Genomic DNA, 23,017 nt, shown 5'->3' on the forward strand with positions numbered 1-23,017 from the left:
TGATCCTGTCCTGCATTGCTTAAAATCTTCCAGTGGCTTCTTTGCAGACAGAAAATAAAACCCAGGCTCTTAACACACTCTGCATGGCCCGGACAGTCTCCAGCCTCTTGGCCACCATATCCTTCCTGGGCCACAGTAGATCAAAAAGCTACCCAGTGTCATATTATCCTGTTGAGTTCACTGTGTGACATTATCATGTTTATGTATTTGGTGTTTTGTTTTTCCCTGTCCCACCTACCCCATTTCCCTATCTCCTCCACTTCCATTAGAGCATAAGCACCATGAGAGCAGGAATTTTGAACATACTGTTTTTCACTGAATCCCCATTGTGTAGAACAGCACCTGAGTATAGCAATTGCTCAGTGAATATTAACTGAATGAATGGATGAGTACCATTTCTCAAAATAGCCTTAGAAGATAGATATGACATTGTTTATATACAGGAGAAATGTTTTCTGAAAACAACCAAGCTAATTAGGTGAGTCTCTGGAGTTTAGAATTCGTTTGGTATGAATTAATGGTATACTTTCCACTATTCTCATTTTATTTTATTTTATTTTTGGCTGCATTGGGTCTTCGTTGCTGCACACGGGCTTTCTCTAGTTGTGGCAAGTGGGGGCTACTCTTCGTTGTGGTGCACAGGCTTCTCCTTGGCGGTGGCTTCTCATTGTGGAGCATGGGCTCTGTGCGTGCAGGCTTCAATAGTTGTGGCGCACAGGCTTCAGTAGTTGTGGCTTGCGGGCTCTAAAGTGCAGGCTCAGTAGTTGTGGCACACAGGCGTAGTTGCTCCGTGGCATGTGGGATCTTCCCGGACCAGGGCTCGAACCCTAGTCCCCTGCATTGACAGGCGGATTCTTATCCACTGCGCCACCAGGGAAGTCCTATCCACTATTCTCTTTTGATCAGTGGAGATATTTAGGTAATTCTGGGTAAATTCTATGGCTAATCATTTTGCAAGTAGTACAGACTAGGCATATTTACTAAATCTCAATCAGTACATTTAGGAAAACTTGTTCTCAAAAATAAAAAATTTTTTAATAAATTAAAAAAATACTCAGTTATCCTTTCTATATTTAAAAGCATAGACAAAAATTAAGATAAACCTGTAATTTATTCTTTTTGCTATTATTTTCTCCATTTATTTAAAACTCAATTGAAATTTAAAAAAAAGAACAGTGAAATTATTATGAAAATAAAATCTCACTGAAATTGATTTAGGAGATTGGATAAAGTCCCTTTGTAAAATGACAAAAATAAATCCAACTGATTAAATATAAAATATTTATCATTGAATTTATTTCTGTGTTGTTTTTAAGATCAAGCTTAATACTATACAGAGACATTTCCTTTGTGTTTTATTATCAAAATATTAAACATGATTTGTTATATTTTCTTTCTAAACTTTATCTATGGTAAATAAAAATGCATATCTTGTTAGTTACCTGTTATTATGTATTTTTATGTGAAGCTATGTTTGCTTTTCTCATGAGAATTACAGATGAAAGGAAAAAATTTTTTGAATTATTGCATGTGCTGTTATTTATTAGTATACTTCACTTTTTAAATAATTCATTTATTTATTTATTTTTGGCTGTGTTGGGTCTTCGTTGCTGCATGCAGGCTTTCTCTAGTTGTGGCGAGCAGGGCTACTCTTCGTTGCAGTGCGTGGGCTTCTCATTGCAGTGGCTTCTCTTGTTGCGGAGCATGGGCTCTAGGCAAGCAAGCTTCAGTAGTTGTGGCTCATGGGCTCTAGAGCGCAGGCTCAGTAGTTGTGGCACACCAGCTTAGTTGCTCCGTGGCATGTGGGATCTTCCCGGACCAGGGCTTGAACCCGTGTCCTCTGCATTGGCAGGCAGATTCTTAACCACTGCACGACCAAGGAAGTCCAGTATACTTCACTTCTTAATTTCTCATATAAATCTATCAATCTTGCACACACACACACAATAGTTACATTAAAATCAACTCTTAAAGTTGAGATATAGAGTTTTATAATTACTAGAATAAAATGTGAAATAGAAAGGATTTAACATATACAGAAATGGAAGGAATGAGTAAGTCTGAGTTACTCTTCATGGTCTCTGTGGTTAGAGATCAGCAACTTCAAAACAGATCAGAATTTGGATGAGTAATTTAAATTTTTACCTTCTTTCTATTTGGAGAAGACGAAGAAAGAAGAGAGATTTGTAAGAGGTCTCTGAAGTGTCCTTGGCAAAGATGCAGATACTTAGCAGCTCTCAACTGAAGTTAGGGTGTAAAAAGAATGAACATCAGGTTCCTGTTTAGAAGGTGGGAATGAACGAGGCGTAGAAACCAAATAAGGTGATCCCTATACATAAATTTGAGACATTACAGACTCTAAAAAATGGTTATATCATGAAAGCCCAAATTATGGACTACTTCAGTTCTTGAAAAGTAGAAAATCTAGTTGCTTGGAGCGCCATGGAACAAACCATTCAGTTCACAAACTTTTCTGGATGTTTCAACAATACAGGTAATGCATAGAGAGAAGCCACAGCTTTCTTCTGTGAGCTTATGACTAGTATTTAGTGTATCTGCAGGAAAGCAGATAACTAGTCAGTTTGATGAGTCAAGAAAAAAGGCTACAGACTGCTTGAAATGATGATAGTTTTGTTGTTGCTCTGGGATACATTGGAAATAAATGGATTTCATGAATATGAAAGTACTCTGTAAACTATAAAACACCATACAAATGAAGTATGTAGGGTTTTTTATGCAGTGTTGGGTTGTGATTAGTTAACATTTTTAGTTTGAAATCCATTTTTCACATTTTTATATTTAAGATGTGTATTTTGTGTGTGTGTTTTCAGATAATCACAAAGACTGCTCTGGTGTTTCCTTACACCTTACACGCCTGCCGTAAGTACTACTGTTATCCTAGCTGAGTGACAACTTTAAGATCTTCAAGAGCTTAAAAGTGGGAAATCCACTGTGCTAGTTACCTATTGCTGTATAACAAATTATTCTAAACGTAGTGGCTTAAAACAACGAATATTTATTGTCTCATTTTCCTGTGGCTCAGGAATTTGGGCACAGCTTAGCTAGGTGCTAGGGCTGGCAGTCTCGCACAAAGGCTGCAGTCAAAGTCTCGGCCAGGGTTTCAGCCATCTGGAGACTTGATCGAGGAGGATTCGCTTCCAAGATCTCTCGTGTGGCTATAGACGGGATTCAATTCCTTGCTGGCTGTGGGCTGGAGGACTCCCTCCTTTCCTCCCCGTGTGGGCTCTAAACAGGGCAGCTCACAGCATGGCAGCTGGTGTCCATCACAGCTAGCAAGGGAGAAAGCAAGAGGGTGAGCAGGATGGAAGCCAGAGAGTCATTTTGTATCCTCATTTCAGAAGTTACTGAATATAATATATAAGCCTGATAGGTGAAGAAAATAGTTAACAAATCTTCATACTCTGAACCCAGCGGAGAAAAAAAAGAAGTCATTTTTGCTATATTCTGTTTGTTAGAAATAACAAAGTACTGGGTCTGGTTACTAGGTCCAGCCCACATCAAGGGAAGAAGATTGGACAAGGGCACGAATGTCAGAGCTGTGGGTCTTTGGGAGCTGTATAGATCAGGGTTCTCCAGAGAAACTGAACTAACAGAATGTATGAGAGAGAGAGAATGAAAGAGAAAGAGAAATTGAGATTTACTTTAAGGAATAGACCCACACAATTGTCCGATCTGGCAAGTCTGAAATATTCAAGGCAGGCTGGCAGGTGGGAAATCCTGGCAGGAATCAATATTGCAATCTTGGGTCCAAAGACAGTCTGGAGGCAGAATTCCTTCCTCTTCCCGGGACCTCAGTCTTTTCCCTTAAGAGACCCACCCACGTTGTGGACCATAATCTGCTTTACCCAAAGTCAGTGTTTTAAATATCAACTACTTCTTAAAAAATACCTTCACAGCAACATCTGAATTAGTGCTTGACCAAACAACTGGGCACTGCAGCCTAGCCAACTTGACATATACAATTAACCATCACAGGAGCCACTAAGAGACTGCCTTCCACATTTACTGTGCCACAAAAATGTGTATTATTTGCCCAAGAAAGTAAAGTTTTCTCCAGAAAAAAATATATATTCTACCTCTTTTACCATATTATTTTAATTTTCACATGAATCATATTTTACAGACCAGTGTATTGAAGTATACCTTATTTTTCCAAGGCAATAGTTATGACTTTGCAAATAGTTGAGATAAATATTATTACTGTTTTCTGCAGACAGCCTTTAATTGCTGGCATGTACCTTATGATGTCTGTTGACACTGTTATACCAGCAGGAGAGAAAGGTGAGTAATGATCTTTCAGAATTACCGTTACCTCATTACCTAATCTCTAAGAATGGATTTACAGTATATTTTTCAAAACACTTGAAATGACCAATATTTTTGAGTCCCTGAAAAATACACCAGTTCTTTATTATCCTTGGAGTTAAAATAGGTTTTTGTATTATTCCAAGCCAGTAGTTTATTATTTTCCAGTTTTTATGCTAAGAATTGAGGCCCATGGGTAAGTAGAGGGTTATACAAATTAAAGAATAATTCTTGAGTATTTTACAAGTCAATCATCCATTCTTCTGATGCCAGAAACAAATTTCATATCATACTGTGGCATAAACTACTGCAGAGAATATCAGATTCAGAATCAAAAGCCAGCAAATCCAGGTGCAACTCAAGTCTTTGAACACAGATTTACTGGGCTTATTTCTCCATTTGTAAAATGGGGATAATAATAGCTGATTTCTCCTAAACTTACAAAAAGCTATTGGAATAAATATAATATTATTCATCAGTGTATCTTATCCTTTGGTGAAAGTGTCATATTAAATATTGTTTGTTTGTTCTTACTGGGAATCTTTTAAAGTTAATGACAAGTATGATCTCATTACTTTTCATTGGCTTATTTTAAAAGACGTTTGTTGAATAGCTACTATGTGTTAGTCTGCAAGGAAGGAAAAGTATATGAAATGTTTCCTTCTCAACAGGAACTGTCAATCTTGTTATCTTAGGTATCTGTAATCAATTTTTCAAAAATCCTTCTGTTCTAAAAATAAAAACAAATGTTTAAGCTTTTTCAACTGTGTAAATTTCATGATAAAGATATCAAATTAAGCCTATGTTTTCACTGTTGATTTGGCCTAGTCATTTTGTTTATGAGTGAAATAAAATATGAGGGTAAGGGGTTCTTAACTCATCTTAGTAAAGTAGCTGGCACATAATAAGTGCTTAATATCTGCTGAGTATATGAGTATATGTTTACTCAAAACCCCCATGCTTAGCTACTTGTGAATACTCTATACATACTTTTAGTCAAGAATAATGTTATTTTCCAGTTGAATAGTGACTTTTTTCTGTGTTTTCATTTCTAACAGTGGTGAATTCTGATATTTCATGCCATTATAAAAAGTATCCAATGCATGTCTTTGCCTACAGAGTTCACACTCACCATTTAGGTAAGAACTTTAAACTACATATTAGATGATATACCACTGTCCTTGCTAATGCTATAAATGTAAAATGTAAATTATATTTGACCTTAAATCTGTTTCAGTGAAAGAGATTTTGTGCAATACCTTGAAATTCTGCATGTTTTTTGATCATATTGTTTTCATGAAAATGCCTAGCATTTGGAGTTCTGAAAATATTCATATTTTATTTTGAAATAAGAAAAATAATGCCTTTTACTTTTCTAATACCTTATATAATTATAATTTGTGTTCATTGCAGGTAAGGTAGTAAGTGGTTACAGAGTAAGAAATGGACAGTGGACACTGATTGGACACCAAAGCCCCCAGCTGCCACAGGTGTGTAGAATCTAGTACAATTTTGAGAGAAAAAAATATTAATCAGATAGTAATTTAAAAAACCCTCATAGAGCCCTTGTGAGTTTCTCTAGGATCTAAACATCTCTAAATCTACCTTTACTGTATATCTAAGTTGTGTATAACCTCTTTTCCAACTTGATGGTTTCCTTATCAGTTCTCTTAATATTTCTAAGCAGGGTGGTGAAGTGTGTGTTCATCCTCTCTACCCAGGGTGCCCCAAGCCTCACGTTATTAAGGCATGTGGTTCTGGGTTTTATTGAGGATTTTAATGAATCGTTGTATTTGTCTTCTTTGCAGGCTTTCTACCCTGTAGAACACCCAGTAGATGTTAGTTTCGGTGACATACTGGCTGCAAGATGTGTATTCACTGGTGAAGGAAGGACAGAAGCCACACACATTGGGTATGATTTCACAAATTCCACTATTTAAAATGATTTTCATTAGGACAAGGCATGAGTATAGGTGACAGTTGTCTTTGTGAATGAATGGCAGGCACATTTTTCTCTATTATGAACAATTACAGCAAACTATAGCATTTTATGATTTTAGAACTGATTGATTTAGATAAACTCCAGAACATGTGCTTACTTTTTCATGCTTCCTTTCTTCATGCTTATTCAAGACCTTCAGGATCACACCTCTACATATTATAGTTGCCACAAGAGTGTGTATTACTTCCTGTACATCTTAATAAAGAAAAATGTAATGATTATAATTCTTTTTTCTCAAGTGTCCTTTTGCCCTGTGTTTAACTTTAGGTGATTATATAGGTTTTGCATGTAGTGGTGGCCCTTAATTACTCAGAACCACTGATTTTTTTCTACCTGTTAAAACTTTTATGTATTCATTGTTTTCCAGATAAGAAGCCAAATGAGAATAATACTATGCAGTACCTTTTCCATAAGAGAATGTTGAATTTTTAAATAATTTTCAAAATACTGAGCTGCTTTGAAATAAGTATACTTTATAACACCAAGTAAATTTTTCAAAACACTATGAATTGTTTCAAAAAAGGTTTGCCTAAATTAAAAATGAAAGATAAAGTCTCTTATCATTTCTTTCTGTTAGAAAAGAACCAAGGAGCCTCCTTTCCATATTAAACTAGGTTATAAAATATTTATGATGCCACCTAGAAGATGGAGCTTTAAACCACTTATCTTTTGATCAAAGAGAAGTTACAGAGAATAGGCGTCTGAAAATATGCATTAGATGCACAGAAGATGATTCTTATGATGACAACACTAGCTGTTGGTTGTCAGGGGAAACAGAAGAGGTACTGATGCAGGTAAAAGAAAAAAAAGCATTCGAGATGGTGGAATAGGACTTTTTAATGTCAGTCTAAAAGGATTTTGTATTAATAAGCATCAATTTTAAGGCTAAAGATAAAACAAATAGAAAAAAGTCATCAAGTTATTATTAAATAAGAAGTTTTTAACAGCTTTGCTTTTGGATGACTCTGATAAATTTGGGAAGGAGACTTGAGTAAAGCAATAAAATTACTGAGTTACATAAAATGGTAACAAAAGGACTGACAAAGTAGACATAATTAGATTTGAAAAGTCTAATAATTCACTTATTAACAATCTTTAAATACATGAAGTGTAGAGCCTCTGGAACTTAACTTAAACGCCATTGGTTATTTTATTAACCTTTGAAATAGGCAAACAAAGGAGTAAAAAAACCCCTTTCAACACATTCTTTGTACTAGCCTACAAGTTTAAGTGTGGAATAAGTAGAATATTTTTGCTTAGAGGTTCCTGTACAGTTTTGGAGGGCTTGTAACTTTGGCCAGATTCTATCCTTTGAGTATCCTCTGTGAGGCAACTATCAGCCATAGAAATTAATGACTTGTTATAGTACCAGGATGAGAGGCCAAAGTGATCTCTAGGGGCCTCTTTCAGTTTCATGAGTCCAGAATAATTCTAGTCTTTTTTAAAATGTGCATTTTGCTTTAAAATAATACCCTAAAATGACTATACCAATCTATCTTTTTGTAACTCTCATGTGGACTAAAGAAAATGCCACTTTGTAAATGAAATAGAAAGAAATTACAGGAAATTAACTTATTGGGTGAATCCATATTCTGAATATTTAATTTAAACTAAGGAAGCAGAAAATTTTGAATAAACTTAAATATGAATTAAATCCTCATAATAATGCAAAGCATTCTTATAGCACTTAATATACTTTTTAGTAATAACAATAATGCATCTGTTTTGTAAAGTAAAAGGTACCACCTCCATAGGGTACTATAGAATCACAATTGAGAATGTAACCAGTATAAAGAGAAAACTAGTATTTTTATGATGTCTTTTAAATTAAATGATACTCTGTAAATCTCCTCTCTCTCTTCTCTGTTCCCATCTAACCCCCAACCCACATACACAAACATGTACTCCCACTGGCACAGGTTTGAGCCCTGAGCATGAAGCTGACTTAAATACAAGTCCCACTTACCCAAAGGTCATATGGGACCAGCAGATGCCCCCTTCAAGCACTGGAAGAAAAATGGGCTTCAAGTTTTTTACCTTCTTGTTCTGCAGCCACCTGGAAACTAGGTTTTACTGTACCGTCAGTGGCCTACTAGGAAGATTTTCACTTGAGTGATTCTTCTACCCAATCCTAGCTTAACTCTATTAAGCTAGAAATTTTAGGACTGGAGAAAACTTAGCTTAAGTAGAGCAATCATAGTTAGCTAATAAAAAACTAGGGACAGATTTTTCCATACCAGGGATTCATCTCAAAATATAACCATTAAAAAACAGGTGAATTTAAGACAAATTATGTTAATAAATTTACTTAATGGTAACATTTTAAATCCAGATATATTATGTTTCTTTTTAAATAGTAAATATGAGTAATATATCTTAGGCAAAGTTGCGCTAATGTATATATTGACAATATAGTACTAATTAACCTACCAAGAAGCAGTATTTTCTACCTGACGGCATTACATATTTTATATTAAACATGATGCTTCTCTAAATTCATTTCAGATGTTTAGTCAAGTTTAAACAACAAACAAAGAATTTAATTGAGTCAGCCAAATAAGCTAATTAAGTCAGCTAATTTGCCTAAAAGTGTATATGCTAAAATTTTAAATTAATTCTTGAGAATTGGTAGGTGTTATTTACCAGTTTGGTCAGTTTGTTGGTGATATTTTTCATTTGGGACCAGTTATTTCATATACATATGAGCAGGTCTAATAAATATTTGTAGTTACCAAGCACAACAGTTTAATCAGCATTTAAAGTGTACTATATGCAAATAAAGTTATATGATCAATAGCCTCTTAATGTACAAGTTTTAAAGTACCATGAAACCTCTTAAGAAACAATTCAAAGTTTTGTAAAATAACTTCTTTAAAGTTTTCATATTTCTTTCCAAAATTAGTCTTTCACTGTCATTGGTTATTTTCAAGTCTAGCACCTGTTCATATTTCTTTCCCAAATTAGTCTTTTATTGTCATTGGTTATTTTCAAGTGTAGCATCTGTTGAGTGTAAGGGGCAGGGGCTAGGGATGAGGGAATCACCAGAGTGGAGTATCACTGTCTGAAACATAGTCATGGTGTTCCATAATATTTGGGTTTTTATAAATGATACATTTCACAATATTTGATACTTTCTTAAATGTCAATTACATATCTTTATAATATGAAATGATATATTTTTATAAAAACCCTGATAGATAGATAGATAAAAGAAAGATAGATAAACAGATAGACCTCAATATTTTTCAGAAATGCTGTAAATTGAGTTTGTAATATTGACCTGACTCAGCAGTATGATGTATTAGGGGTAACAGGTTATGCTGTAATACATTATAAACATCTGTTAAGATAGATTGTTCCTTCTTCCTCATTCAACATATATTTATTGAGCATGTACTATTTTCAGGCTCACCAGACTTTGTCAGATTTAAAGCTAGCATATATAAAAGAAGTAGTTCTCACTTAAGCACCTTATTACGCATGAAGAGGAAAGAAATGCACCACTGTAATTGGGGGATATAGGTGATGCCAGCCATCATCATTTAGGGAATCACATTGACATTAGGGAGTGTTGAAAGAACCATTCAGCAGAGCCAGCACAGAAGTCTGAACACACTGTCCCTCCATACTTTCTCATGTTAACAAGCATTAGGTTGACAGAGTTGCATTGCATATGTTGTTCTCTATGGAGAAGGTTAGATGTATTCACAGATGAAAGCAGTTTGGTTTAAAGTCAGATATTTTTTGGGTGAAAGAAAGATGAATGTGGAATAAAACAGGCACACCATGTTGCTGATACTAACAATGATTTGAATCCTACCATGTTTAGGATATGATAGTTTCTGTGTCAGATAGGAACTCAGAGTTACTTTGACTACAAATTCAATTATAGATGGAAAGGAATAAAGTATGACTCTTTTCTTTTTCTTCAGCTGTTTAATGAAATTTTCTTTGTGATTGCGAAGATTCTTAAATTGTTTAATGAGCTCAATATTGTATCATAGAGTCAATACCTTAAATGAGCTATATTAGTGAGCTGATTAGGCTGTTTCACAAAATCACATGTGTTTAGAGATGAACATGGGCATGACATTCCCAAACAAAAAATATGGAAGGATCTATCCATTGGTTAATTGCAAGTTTCATTTATTACCATACAAATTTATTCAGTTTTTTTCCTTTCATTAATTTGGGAAGGTTTCATTTTGCTTTCCCTCTCTGCACAATGATTCAAGGTTTTCTAAGCCAGGGCCACATCTTAAATTACTTTTCCCTCATTTCACTCTCTTGATCTATACCTTTTTTCTCATTTTGAATGAGGGGAGAGTGGATAATACGGTGGGAGCTCTGGCTTATTACTTTGGCACCAGCCATTCCTTTTATAGCACATAATTTTCTGACCAACTCCAGAGCTGCTAAAATGTAATTCTTAGCAATGGCATTTTGACACATGAAGATGTGTGTAGTGAACAGGTGTTTGCTTGGGTTTGCACTTCACTCTTTGCTTTTATTTCATGGGAAAGGCAATTACACTGGCAGGTATCAGATTCAGAGAGTGAGAAGACAAATTATTTTCAAAATCACAAACGGAGCTTCCCATAACAGGGGCTCATTCCTGTGGTCTCTCGGGCTCTACATTTTCAGAGCTTAGAGGAACCACATCCCTGTTTGGAAAAGGTTTTTCTTTTTTTTCCTTCCCTTGCTGATGTCATTACTGTTGCTATGGAGAGGAAATAAGTGCCACATGACATTGCTGGAAAAATCAACACTGATGTATTTCTGTATGGCAAATAATCCATTTCAGAGCTTGTTTTTTTATTAGTAGAGGCTTGCTAAAAATTGTCAGAACTAACACCAAAAAGGAAATGTTGCTTTGCCCAAACCACGCTGGTATATAAAAGGTGGTTTATGTGAAGGTGTACCTAGTAACCCATGTGAATTGAGGAAGAAGAAAACATGTTCTATAAACTATTAGGCATGATTTATATTATTCGGAACTTTTTCTTGGAAATGACCACCCCACTGTTTTAAAATCTATCTTCAACGTTGAGTTATTCAGTTGTACGGCACTACCCCATTCAGGTCTGAGCCCTTAGAAGACATTAGGCCTGGTTTCGTTTTGTATCATTCCTCAGGCATTCTTTTCTTCCCTGCTATAGAAGTCAAGGTGCCAAGTCAGATACCAGAGATAACGTTTATGATGTCTTAGTATCAACACATGATTCTTGATTCATCTCACCCTGAGGAACAGGCAGTTACCAAAACCAAGATCCCTGACTCTAAGGGTTAAATGGAAAAAGCCACTTTCATATAAACTTGTAATTAATATATGGTGTTTCTGTTGAACTGTTCTGAATTTTATTGTTATTAAGTAAATAATTAAGATTTTCCATGAGAAAAATACTTTACTCAATCTATGAGTTTTAACAAATAGAAGAAGGACTAAAGAATAAAAGGATTTAGAAGAGGAAAGAAAGCATCTCATTGCAACTGAAATGCCATTACCGTCAGTAGTATTTGGTGATATCCATGGAGTGACTGCAAAAGAATACTCCATTATTAAGTGGAAATATGCCTTTGACAGTGTGCTTTTGATGTTGAAAACTGTGATGGGTTTTAATGAAAGCTATAAAATAAATGTACAATATTTCCATCTTTGAATCCATTGTTGGAAGATTTACCGGTTGCATTTTTCTTGCATTAAGAATGTGTTTTATGTGAATGACTGATTTGTCATGTCTGTGGGTTTTTTTGTTTGTTTGGTTGGGGTTTTTTTGGGGTTTTTTTTTTTGTTTTTTTGTTTTGCCTGCAGTGGCACATCTAGTGATGAAATGTGCAACTTATACATTATGTATTACATGGAAGCCAAGCATGCAGTTTCTTTCATGACCTGTACACAGAATATCGCTCCGGATTTGTTCAGAACCATACCACCAGAGGCCAACATTCCAATTCCTGTGAAGTCTGATATGGTTATGATGCATGGACATCACAAAGGTAAAATTGGTGTTTAATTTAAATCAACATATGATTTTGTATTTTATATTTTCTTATGTGTCTCACTTGACTATATGATTAATGTTTAAAATCATCCTCCTTCTGTCAAACAGTCGCATATGTACACATAATCTGATTCCCTCTTTTCCCTCTTTATCCTCTATCTCCCCTCCTGACATTCCCCCATCAAAACAGTCAAAGTGAAAACTCTCAACTAGTGATGAAACAGATTCATTTGAGACCAATTCCATAAATGTAGATCTTTCTTCATTTAATTTGTGTTTCTAGTTTCCTCGTTTCGTTCTTCCCATAACCAGTAATGAATGATTCCGTTTATGAATTTATACACCATGTTCTAAAGAGTGCTACAGTTTGCCAATGAAAATGGTTATCATCTCCGACCATACCCTAAATTATCTGTTGAATGAGTCTTCAAGCAAAGAACAGTTCTTGATTTATGAGATATTACTAGCCTTAGTCTTTTTGGTCTCATTCTCTAAATTGTTCTTTAATTTACTGTTCATCTGCAAAATGGTCATACTGATTGTCACTTCTTTAGTTTAAAATTGCAAAACCCACATACTGTTTTATTGGAGGAAGTATGCTGAGACTTTACTGAGTATTACAAGTTCAGTTTTAATGCCAGAACTTCTTATTTCTTTCTATAGGAAATTTTATAAAAGAAATTAACATAGCAAACAGGTCATTTATAAAAATCGTAATATAGTTATAAAATGTACCTTAAAATGTTCTGAAAATATCCTAAAAATATTACTAGATTCAACTTTTAAAAAATACAAGCAGTTTTATTAATGCATCTTTAAAATTCTGCATCATTTATATATTACTGAAAGGGTAGTTGATCCAGTTATTAAGTCAGAGTCTGGTACTTTGTAGTTATGCTAGAGTTTTTTGTGAATTAGAGCATTTCTACCATATCAATTCATAATACTACTGTTTTTATGAAATAGAAGACCCTGAAAATATTTTTATGTTGATAGCATATTTCCAATAAACTATTTAAAGTATGTAATATATACTGCAAATTTATGCTCAGCTCTTTTGATCCTTTACAGAAACAGTGAATAAAGATAAGACTTCTATACTACAGCAGCCAAAACGAGAAGAAGTATTAGAACAGGGTATGTATGCTTACTTCTGTAACTAGGCCTATAAAAGTATTCCTTATCCAAATAGGCAACCAAATTTTAAAGTTATTGAGGTATTTTAGGTCTTTCTTTATCAGCCTAATACCCTACATATTGCTGATTTTATATAATACATAATTCATGAGAAAATGGTCAAATGTTGCACTTTGGCTTTGAAAATAAAAGTATTAATGTAATTTAGTCCCACTAGATTTTTCTATCTTTGTTTTACCTTATTTAATGTTGTAACTTTTATATATAGTGCAAGTAAGTGCAGATATAATCATTAGAAACAATCAGTGGGCTGCTTTTGAGACCTTATGACCTTCAACATTTAAAGTCTTGTATGTTTTGTATGGTGTGTTCATAACTATATTTGAGGTTCAAGAAAAAAAGAAATTAAGAATTAAACATATCTTGCCTCTCTTTTAAGTCATTCTTCTCTGCCTTCAGTTAAGGTAGGCGGGATTATCATCTTATGCATTTGTAGTTTTGTGTTAAGTTGCCATCTGATGAGTTAGGAAAGCTTCATTCTTCCTCTGTTCTATTTATTTAAAGTGGTAATATTTGATGTTGTAGGTCATATACTGTATGTGCTGGCACTGAAAACTTATTCTCCTGAATCTTGCTTTCTTGCCAGTTAAATTGGAACATAGTACTTTGTGTTAGGTGTTGAAGTATGTTATCAAGTCGTTTTTGGCCTAGATGTAATATATTTAAAAGCATTAGTTTAATGTTAATGCAAACATGCTTCTATTGACAACATAAAGTGTATATGAAATAGATAGGATTTTTCTATTAGCAACTTATAGAAATTTGTGACTCTTTGGGTATTGTAAACCACTATAGGAATTATTCAAAATGTGTTCTGTTAAGTCTACGTCAAAGATAGTACTCTTGCACTAATAGTATTTGCAAAATTAAAAACTCAGACTTTTTAAAGGAAAAAAATGCATTCTGAAAGAATAGGGTAAACTGTAATATAAAAGTTTTGAAATTATATAGAGTATGTTCCGTAACATCTCATTCTAACAAAGTGGCTTAAAAATAAACTTAGCTCGAAGTTGTTTCTATTTTTGTATTAAGTCAAAAAAAGGGAGATGATTTTATAGTGAATAATTTATGCTAAGTGGTTCCTACTGAACTATTGAGTATGACTTAAAATAGCTAAATTTGTCAATCCTGTGTATATAATTTGTAAGGAAGTCAATAATTGTAGCCTAAATATAGTAGTTTTAAGTGTTTACTATAACTGTCCAGAAATTTAATCAGACTTAAAATGAATTATTTTGACATTGCACACACTGTTTGAACTGTATGTCTTTGGAATAATTGGAGTCATCTTAGAACACATTTCCAAATACCAACATATGTGGTACAGTGTGGAGTGAGATCACCATTTAGTAGGTGCAGCTTGTAAAATTTTTCTATGGAAACTGAGGCTGGACTTTTTTCCTTTTGAAGTTACATGAGTTGATCAAGAAAGACATTGAAACCCCTGAAAGATTAGAAACACAGAGGTTTAATTAGCAGAGGAACCTTAAATATTAGATTTAATCTGTTCTTTTCAAACCATAGGATTTTAGATGGTGTCATGTATGCCTAAAAACCAAATCCTTTAATACACTTTCATATACTGCCATTCATTTACCCTTTTATGTTTGATAGCATATACATATAGTATTAAGAAGCTTAAATATACCCTTATATGTTTATTGATATATTGGGCTATATACCCAGTATAGTCTTAATGGTTTCAGAGAAGAATTCTGTGGATACATAAATTATTTTCCTGTAGTTACCATTTTATTCTACTTATGAATAAAAATGCTGTAAAGTGATTTAACTTGAGAAGAAAAAACCAGTAGTCTGACTCAATTTTCATACTGCAGAAAATAGGCTGTGGCATTCATATGTTGAAATTAGTAGGTCCATCAGAATGTCACCTCCTAGATTATGTGAAGACAAATACCTCACCAAAAGCTATTTCAATGGCCATTGTAGCCTCTCTATTATTCCATTAGTCTTTGGGGATCACCAGCCTGGAATTTAAAGAGAAATATAGAAATATTCCAAATGCATATTTGTACACATAGTTTATTTGACTTGCTAGTTAGATCAGTCTATCTCCTTGCAATACACAGGGCAAATCTACTCATTACTGAGAGAGTATCCCATTCTTTTCAGAGATGTTTGTTTGCACAAAATGTCTATTTGTATTCATTCCCTGGGGTGTTAAATTGACCAAGTAGATGATAGGAGGGCTCTAATTATTCAAATAAATTACACCATGTAGGCTGATTTTTAAAGAAATCCCTCAGACTTAACCCTTTGCCTTATTTTGGTATTCTGGCAAAAACAAGTTATGTTCAAGTACTCCTCCTGGTTGTATTGACTCTTTCAATATTTTAAATATCCGATACATAAAAGCCCTGAATTATTTCAGTTGTGCTAGCCATAAACTAACAGACAACATCTATGTTGGTCACACAGGATATAAAACTCCCATTGGAAATAGAACAGTTGAGGGGCAGGGAAGAAAAGAACCAAAACATAAGAGGACATGTAACCAAAGGCAAGCTCTGTACCCATCAGTGACTAAATAATAGAGAAAGTTCTACCTGGATAATACAAACAATATTTTTTTTTTTGCTTCCTGTCTTAATACATTGGCAAAGAAGGCAGGAAGATAAAGGTCATGATATGTCATAAATGCTGTGTTGGAAAGAAGGGATGACCTTTACTGAGGTAGTAAAGAAAAAGAGAGAGAGAGAGAAAGACTCATATGCCATAGGCTGAAAAAAAGAAATGTAGCAGTGCCACAAATGGACGGGAAGTAGTAGGTACCTCCAACATGGAGAGGAAAAAAAAAAACAAAGCAAACTAATAATCTATTTAACACAGGTTTATCTAATACTCTATTTCCGCAGGAGAAATACGTGTTTTATTTCCTTTGAAATTCTTACTACTAAAATTGCTAGCTATTAATTTTCACCAGAATATTAACCTTGACCAGAAGTTAACTAGTTTGAAAGAGCCATCTGAGTTTTGTGTGAATCCATGTAGAATTGCCCACCCTGTGCTTACTCACAAGCACACTAACCTGCTGCAGCATCCTTGTCTGCCTTTGCTGCCTCTTGAACAAATTTGGCCGAAGGCAAATGTATCTCAGACTCTATCTCAAAAGGTATAATTATGGAGACACCAGAGGAACCTCATTATATGGACATCTTTACCTATCAGGTTGTCCTGGATCATGCAACAGTGGAAAACATTTTTTTTAATAAATTTATTTATTTTATTTTTTTATTTTTGGCTGCATTGGGTCTTTGTTGCTGCGTGCGGGCTTTCTCTAGTTGTGGCGAAGGGGGGCTACTCTTCGTTGCGGTGCGCGGGCTTCTCATTGCAGTGGCTTCTCTTGTTGCAGAGCATGGACTCTAGGTGCATGGGCTTCAGTAGTTGTGGCTCGCGGGCTCAGTAGTTGTGGCTTGTGGGTTCTAGAGCGCAGGCTCTGTAGTTGTGGCTTGCAGGCTCAGTAGTTGTGGTGCACGGGCTTAGTTGCTCCATGACGTGTGGGATCTTCCCGGACCAGGGCTCGAACCCATGTCCCCTGCATTGGCAGGCGGATTCTTAACCACTGTGCCACCAGGGAAGCCCAACAGTGGAAAACATTTTAATGAAGCTTTAATTAAATCTGCAGAGATTTTTTTAAAATAATGCTTATTAGAATTTTTTAATCATATTCATTATAGAATATGTGGAAGTTATAGAAAAGTATTAAGAAATAAACAAAAATCGTCCATAATCCCCAGAAATATGGGTGTATATGTACACCCTGTGTGAAATATATATTTTACATATATATGTATATTATTTTTAAAATATTTAGATCATAATATATACACATTTTTGTATCTTCTTTTTAAAATACCATATCTTGAATATTTCCTCCAACTATAAAAATTATTGGCATGCAGGATTTTTAATGACTGCATAATATGTGTATATTCCTGCCCATAGTGCTTTGAAAATAGCCTATTTGTCTACAGGTGAGCTTAGGTGAATGAGTTGATGATGCCTGCTTCTATACAGAAAAACACTAATGGCTATTCAAAACAAATGGAAATGTCACCAAGCTTTGAAAACGTTGTAAGTAAAGAACTCCCTGTGTATGTAATAAGTACAATAAGCTAAACAATAAAACCCAACTAGACAGTGATTCTGGGTGGAGGAAATGAATCCTAGGAGACTATACAGAATGAGAAAGATGTGGAGATTTTTCACACACAAATGTATCCTTTACTTATATGTTCTGGTTGGCACTTTTAGGAAACTAAGGCATGTTTTTTTTCTCTTTATTTCTTATGCATTATGATTTTTTATATATGTTCACTATACTAAAGGTACAACCTGAACGTTCTATCAACATTGTTTAGGCAAGGAATGTGGGCTGAAACTAAAAGGCATGCCAGCTTCAAGCACGAATCTATACAACTACATTTAGGAGTTCTGAATTTGGGTGTTTCTCTCCTTTAAAATTCAGAGTATAGATCTACTGTTGAAACTTACGTCAGTTGTATTGGGAAGATTTTATGTCTTAAAAAAACTCAAGGGGCTTCCCTTCCCTGGTGGCGCAGTGGTTGAGAGTCCGCCTGCCGATGCAGGGGATGCGGGTTCGTGCCCCGGCTCAGGAGGATCCCACATGCCGCGGAGCGGCTTGGCCCGTGAGCAATGGACGCTGAGCCTGTGCGTCCGGAGCCTGTGCTCCGCAACGGGAGAGGCCACAACGGTGAGAGGCCCGCGTACCGCAAAAAAAAAAAAAAACAAAAAAACTTAAGGCAGGGACTTCCCTGCTGGCCAGTGGTTGGGAATCTGCCTGCCAGAGCAGGGGACATGGGTTTGAGCCCTGGTCCTGGAGGATCCCACATGCCGCGGAGCAGCTAAGCCCGTGTGCCACAACTACTGAGCCTGCGCTCTGGAGCCTGCAAGCCGCAACTGCTGAAGCCCACGCGCTTGGATCCGGTGCTCCACAACGGGAGAGGCCACCGCAGTGAGAGGCCCGCGCACCACGGCGAACGGTAGCCCCCGCTTGCCGCAGCTGGAAAGGGCCCGCGCGCAGCAATGAGGACCCAATGCAGCCAAAAATAAATTAATTAATTGATTAATTTTTTAAAAAAAACAAAAAAACCTCAAGGCAAAATTGAAAGTCAAATCTGCAATACCAGTATGTCCTTGTTATTGTACATTATTCTCTGGACAGCATTTCTTTTGCTGCAGATAGGACCTTTAGCATGTTTTATTCAGTTTGCTCCAAACTCTTCTCACTGTAGTCTTCATGCCCTCATATAATCAATCTTTATACTCAAAGGTCAGCATGAGCTACTATACTCCCAAAGCAGGAGGAATATGACAAAAATACAATTTGTAGAGGGAAAACACTCCATGGCCCCAGATAGTTAAAGGTCTTCAGACACCTTCTGTGAAACAGAATAATTTCACAATGGTTTTATGCTAACAAAAATGAATTACCATTGGCATGTTTTATCAAGTAAGCAGAATCAAGGGAACAAGGTTGCAACTTAACACAACAGTAGTTTACTGTAAAAGCTTATTAAAGTAACAGTTCATAAACCATTTATGAGAAGAGTGAAACACAGGCTGGGCTTAGTAGTTAAAATTTATATTCCTTTCTTGTTCAAAATAGGACACTCCCTTCATCCCCTAATAAATTCCAAATGATTTTAGTAGCATCTTCTTAGCTTATTCCAAGCATTCTCAATACCACTTTGCTGTTTTAAAGAAGATACAAGTCTTGTTTGTCTTTCCGTTCAGTTTGTTATGATTTATGAGCAGCTCACAAGTCTTTATTTATTGAACTCATCTATCAAACACAACTCTAAATATCCCCCAAGGCTCTGGGAAGCTGAGTGGATGCTCTTTTGAATTGGTTTCCTAATAACAGAATAGGCAGATATGAATGATCATTTATCGCATGGTTGGCCTTTCTGATATAGATCAGTGTGTATGGCAGTTGCAAAAGTCATCATCTCCTAACTTCTCCTTTTTCACATTTGTCTCATTTTCTTAAAAAAAGAAAAGAGTTAAAAGGCCTATTTCTGATTGTTTTGCAATCAGATGAGTCCTATAGGAGGAAAAAGTAATAAAGTATGATCCTTAAGCCGGTCATCATGATCATGTGTTTTATTTCCCTAAGGCTAGTAGGATAAATGTTGTGGGTTGGTAATAAGTAAACAGTCAGTAAGCCAAATCAACTTTAACCAGAAGGCAAAGTGTCAGCTATGACTGACTCATAAACTAAAATACGAAAATCTAAAAAGAAATGCTTTTATCTTTTCATTCGTCGTATCCCCCTTATTAATCAGTTGTTGTTGCATGATTGTGATCTCATTAGCTTGGTTACTTGGCGTATTTTGTCAGTGGTTAAACTGCTAATGAATATCCTATTTACTCTCCATGTACCATAGAAATCACAGAGCAATAAGCAGTAACAAAAGCTGTTTGTTTTAGGTAATGAAGTACTAGTGATTTGTGTGGGAAATGGTTTATATTCTGAAAGATTACCAAGAGGCTCTTGATCACTTTAAAAATAAAAATGCCTACCACAATTAAGATTTTGTGCTGTCTAAAAGTAGGGGTACTTATTTTTTAATCCAATAATCTTAAAGAATTTTATTCAAAGAAAAAAGCATGGGGCACTTTTTCAAGGTATGTTTCCATCTTGTTTAGTTTGATCTTACCATATTCCTGAAAGTAAACCAGAGAAACTTCCATGCTGGTGGGAGGGAATACTGAGTGATCCCAACTAAATAGAAAAATGTACATTGATCCATGAAATAGCTAACAAGCACACAGCTAACAAACTTGGAGTTTAGTTGGTAGTGCTTTAGACTCTCTTGTGTTATGCTGTGTTCCTTTTCCTGACACATTAGCTGCTACTTCACTAGTGTTTCCCAAATACCAAACCCACTCGGCCAAATAACTTAAAGACCTAGAGCGTTTCTGCATTTCTTAAGATAAGAATCAAAGTTTGAAGTGAGGAAAAGAAAGAAATGGAACTCACTGCAGCCTAAAATCATCAAGGAAAAATTTTTATCTTTACTAATGCAGAAGCCATTTATAACACAGTATTCATTCCAGAATTATTTATTGAGTATCTGCTATAATAGGAACAGTACTAATCACTGGAAATATGACAATATATAAGAAATGAGAGGGGGTTATTTTTATGTAAAATCACATTTATACCTTGCCATTTGTGCCTTCTCAGATAATTTTAATGTACGAAAAAAGTTTTTTTGGATCATCTTAGAGAATTTTATCATACATGTAAGGCATATTGCCAGTGGTAAGTGAAAACTATTAAAGAGAATAGAAAATAGAAAACTTTTCTACTTTTTCAAGCCAAAAAGAAACCAGTCATTATTCTTTAGGCCAGTTTTTTGCATATACATTGTATATGTATGTATTGACTAATTTATTAGAGTCTTATAATAAAAAGAAGACAAGCCAGGATAGGACAAAAAAAAAGAAACTTGTTCAGTTAAATCATAAACCTGGCACCTGAGCTCAGTAGACTGTTACTTTAAAAAGAAAAAAAAATTAATATACTAAGATTGACAGGTCTGAGGTGAATTCACAGGAAAGAGATACAGCCAGTACAGAGAAGATAAGGTAACCTGGATCCAGTATAGTGATACTTAGAAGGTGGATCCCTCTGTCAGGCTGTCTCCTTCAAATCCAAGTGCAACATGCTACAAGCTGTGCACCTTAGTACTGTGCCATTAGATTCCTCATCTAAAATGAGAACAGTAAGTATTCCACGGAAGTTAAATGTGTTCTGTCGTATAAAGCACTCAGTAAAGTGACTTGGTCATGCTGAGCTCTCAAAAAGTACTAGCTGCTATTACTATTATTGTCATTTGTAGTTTATAAAGTACTTCTTTATATGTTATCTCTGTCGAGAATAAGTAGGGTAATTATACCTCCCAGTTTTTCCAGGATTGTACCAGTTTATGCCTAGTATAAATATTAACAACACCCCTTTCCTTTCTCAAATGTGTCCCAGTTTGGTAATTAAATTATATGGTCTGCTTAGCAGCAGGACCCAGAATAGAATTAGAGAATACTACCCCGAAACACATAGGTTAACTGAGCTGAGGAAAAGGGGTCATAACTGGGAAGTATCTAGGGGAGGCAGGTTACCCTCAATCACAAGTCAGTTGCACAAAGGTCGAGCAGCTTTAATACCGTTCCAGACAGACTTTTCCATCGAAGGCAGGGGTGAGGGTCTGTTCTGAAGACGAAGGGGTAGTCCTCCAGCATGACAATTATGGGGTGATAAGAATCTCAGGTGAGTACTGGTGGGAGGGAGGGAAAAGGTGATGTTGACAAATCGGCATCTGTGAATCAAATGACTTTGTGATTCACTGGTGAGAGAAAAATGAATCTAGTTTTCTGGATTGATGGTCCCAAAACATGGTTTCATCACTGAGAGAGGTACTATAAAAAAAAATAATAAAGTATGGGGAGAAGATTAAGCGCCCAGGTTTAGACATGTTGAATTCAAAATCCCATTGAAATAGACATTCAATCCAAGTGGAAATTTCCAGGTGGCAGTTTTATGTACCACTAGGTTCTAGGAAATCTCCAGATTTTGGAGTCACTTGTCTGAATGTAGCAGCTTAAGCTTTGTGAGTGGCTGAGATCACTTAGTAGGAAGAAGTCTTAGCCAGGGACAATAAAAGTATGCCAGGGATAGACCTCAGAAAACAGGAACATTCCATATGTTGGGCAGAATAAGAGGAAGCCAAGATGACAGGTGAAGATCTGGAAAGAACAATATTGTAAGGAGAGAGGTTCTGAAGGAACTATAAAAGTGCTACATGCCACCAGTAGGTCAGGATGAAGAGTCTATTGGCTTTGGCAACTAGGAGCTCTTGAGCAACTCATGCAGAAGCCATACAGGAGTGAAGTAGGGAGTGGAAGCAAATGCCTTCGATTTAGGAAGAAAGAGGATATGAGGAAGGATGAAGCAGCACATAACCCCACACTGTCCAGTATGGTAGATACTAACCGCATGTGGCTATTTAACTTTGAATATAAATGAATTAAAAGTAAGTAAACTTAAAAGTTAAGTTTCTCAGTCTTACTGGCCACATTACAAATACTCAATAGTCCCATGTGTCTAGGAGCTATCATATTGGCAGCACAGGTATAGACTATTTCCATTATCATAGAAAGCTCTTGTAGATGGTGCTGGAACTTGTTAAAGAAAGAGGGAAAATGAAAAAGCTTGAAAGACATACTGTGTCAGAGGAGGGTCTCTTCTCACCTCCATGACCACTCAAGATAAGCCCAAAGTGAGTGTGTTTATAGCCTGAGTCAAATATTTGGCAGAGTAATTGTATTAGAAAAGGAAAGAAAAAGGAGATGGGAAAGGCCTTAGAAGGCTCAGGGAGGGCTGGCATCCAGAACACTGGGGTAGGGATAGTTCTTTCTCCAAAAATAGACTGATAAAAAAAAG

At 35.6% G+C, this 23,017-nt stretch overlaps 1 protein-coding gene across 17 annotated transcripts in view; it reads left to right on the forward strand.

The window, feature by feature from the left end:
• Positions 1–23,017, forward strand: part of PAM (peptidylglycine alpha-amidating monooxygenase) — a 280,812-nt gene that overhangs the window by 212,502 nt on the left and 45,293 nt on the right. For all 17 annotated transcript variants that reach the window (XM_060143341.1, XM_060143340.1, XM_060143343.1 and 14 more), the window contains 7 exons: positions 2,832–2,880; positions 4,235–4,302; positions 5,385–5,465; positions 5,740–5,816; positions 6,135–6,238; positions 12,141–12,325; positions 13,402–13,467. In XM_060143341.1, coding sequence (XP_059999324.1) covers positions 2,832–2,880; positions 4,235–4,302; positions 5,385–5,465; positions 5,740–5,816; positions 6,135–6,238; positions 12,141–12,325; positions 13,402–13,467 — 630 coding nt within the window. The remainder of the gene's footprint in view (positions 1–2,831; positions 2,881–4,234; positions 4,303–5,384; positions 5,466–5,739; positions 5,817–6,134; positions 6,239–12,140; positions 12,326–13,401; positions 13,468–23,017) is intronic.

Source organism: Lagenorhynchus albirostris, chromosome 3 (genome assembly GCF_949774975.1).
Source record: "Lagenorhynchus albirostris chromosome 3, mLagAlb1.1, whole genome shotgun sequence".
Classification (NCBI taxonomy): Eukaryota; Metazoa; Chordata; class Mammalia; order Artiodactyla; family Delphinidae; genus Lagenorhynchus; species Lagenorhynchus albirostris.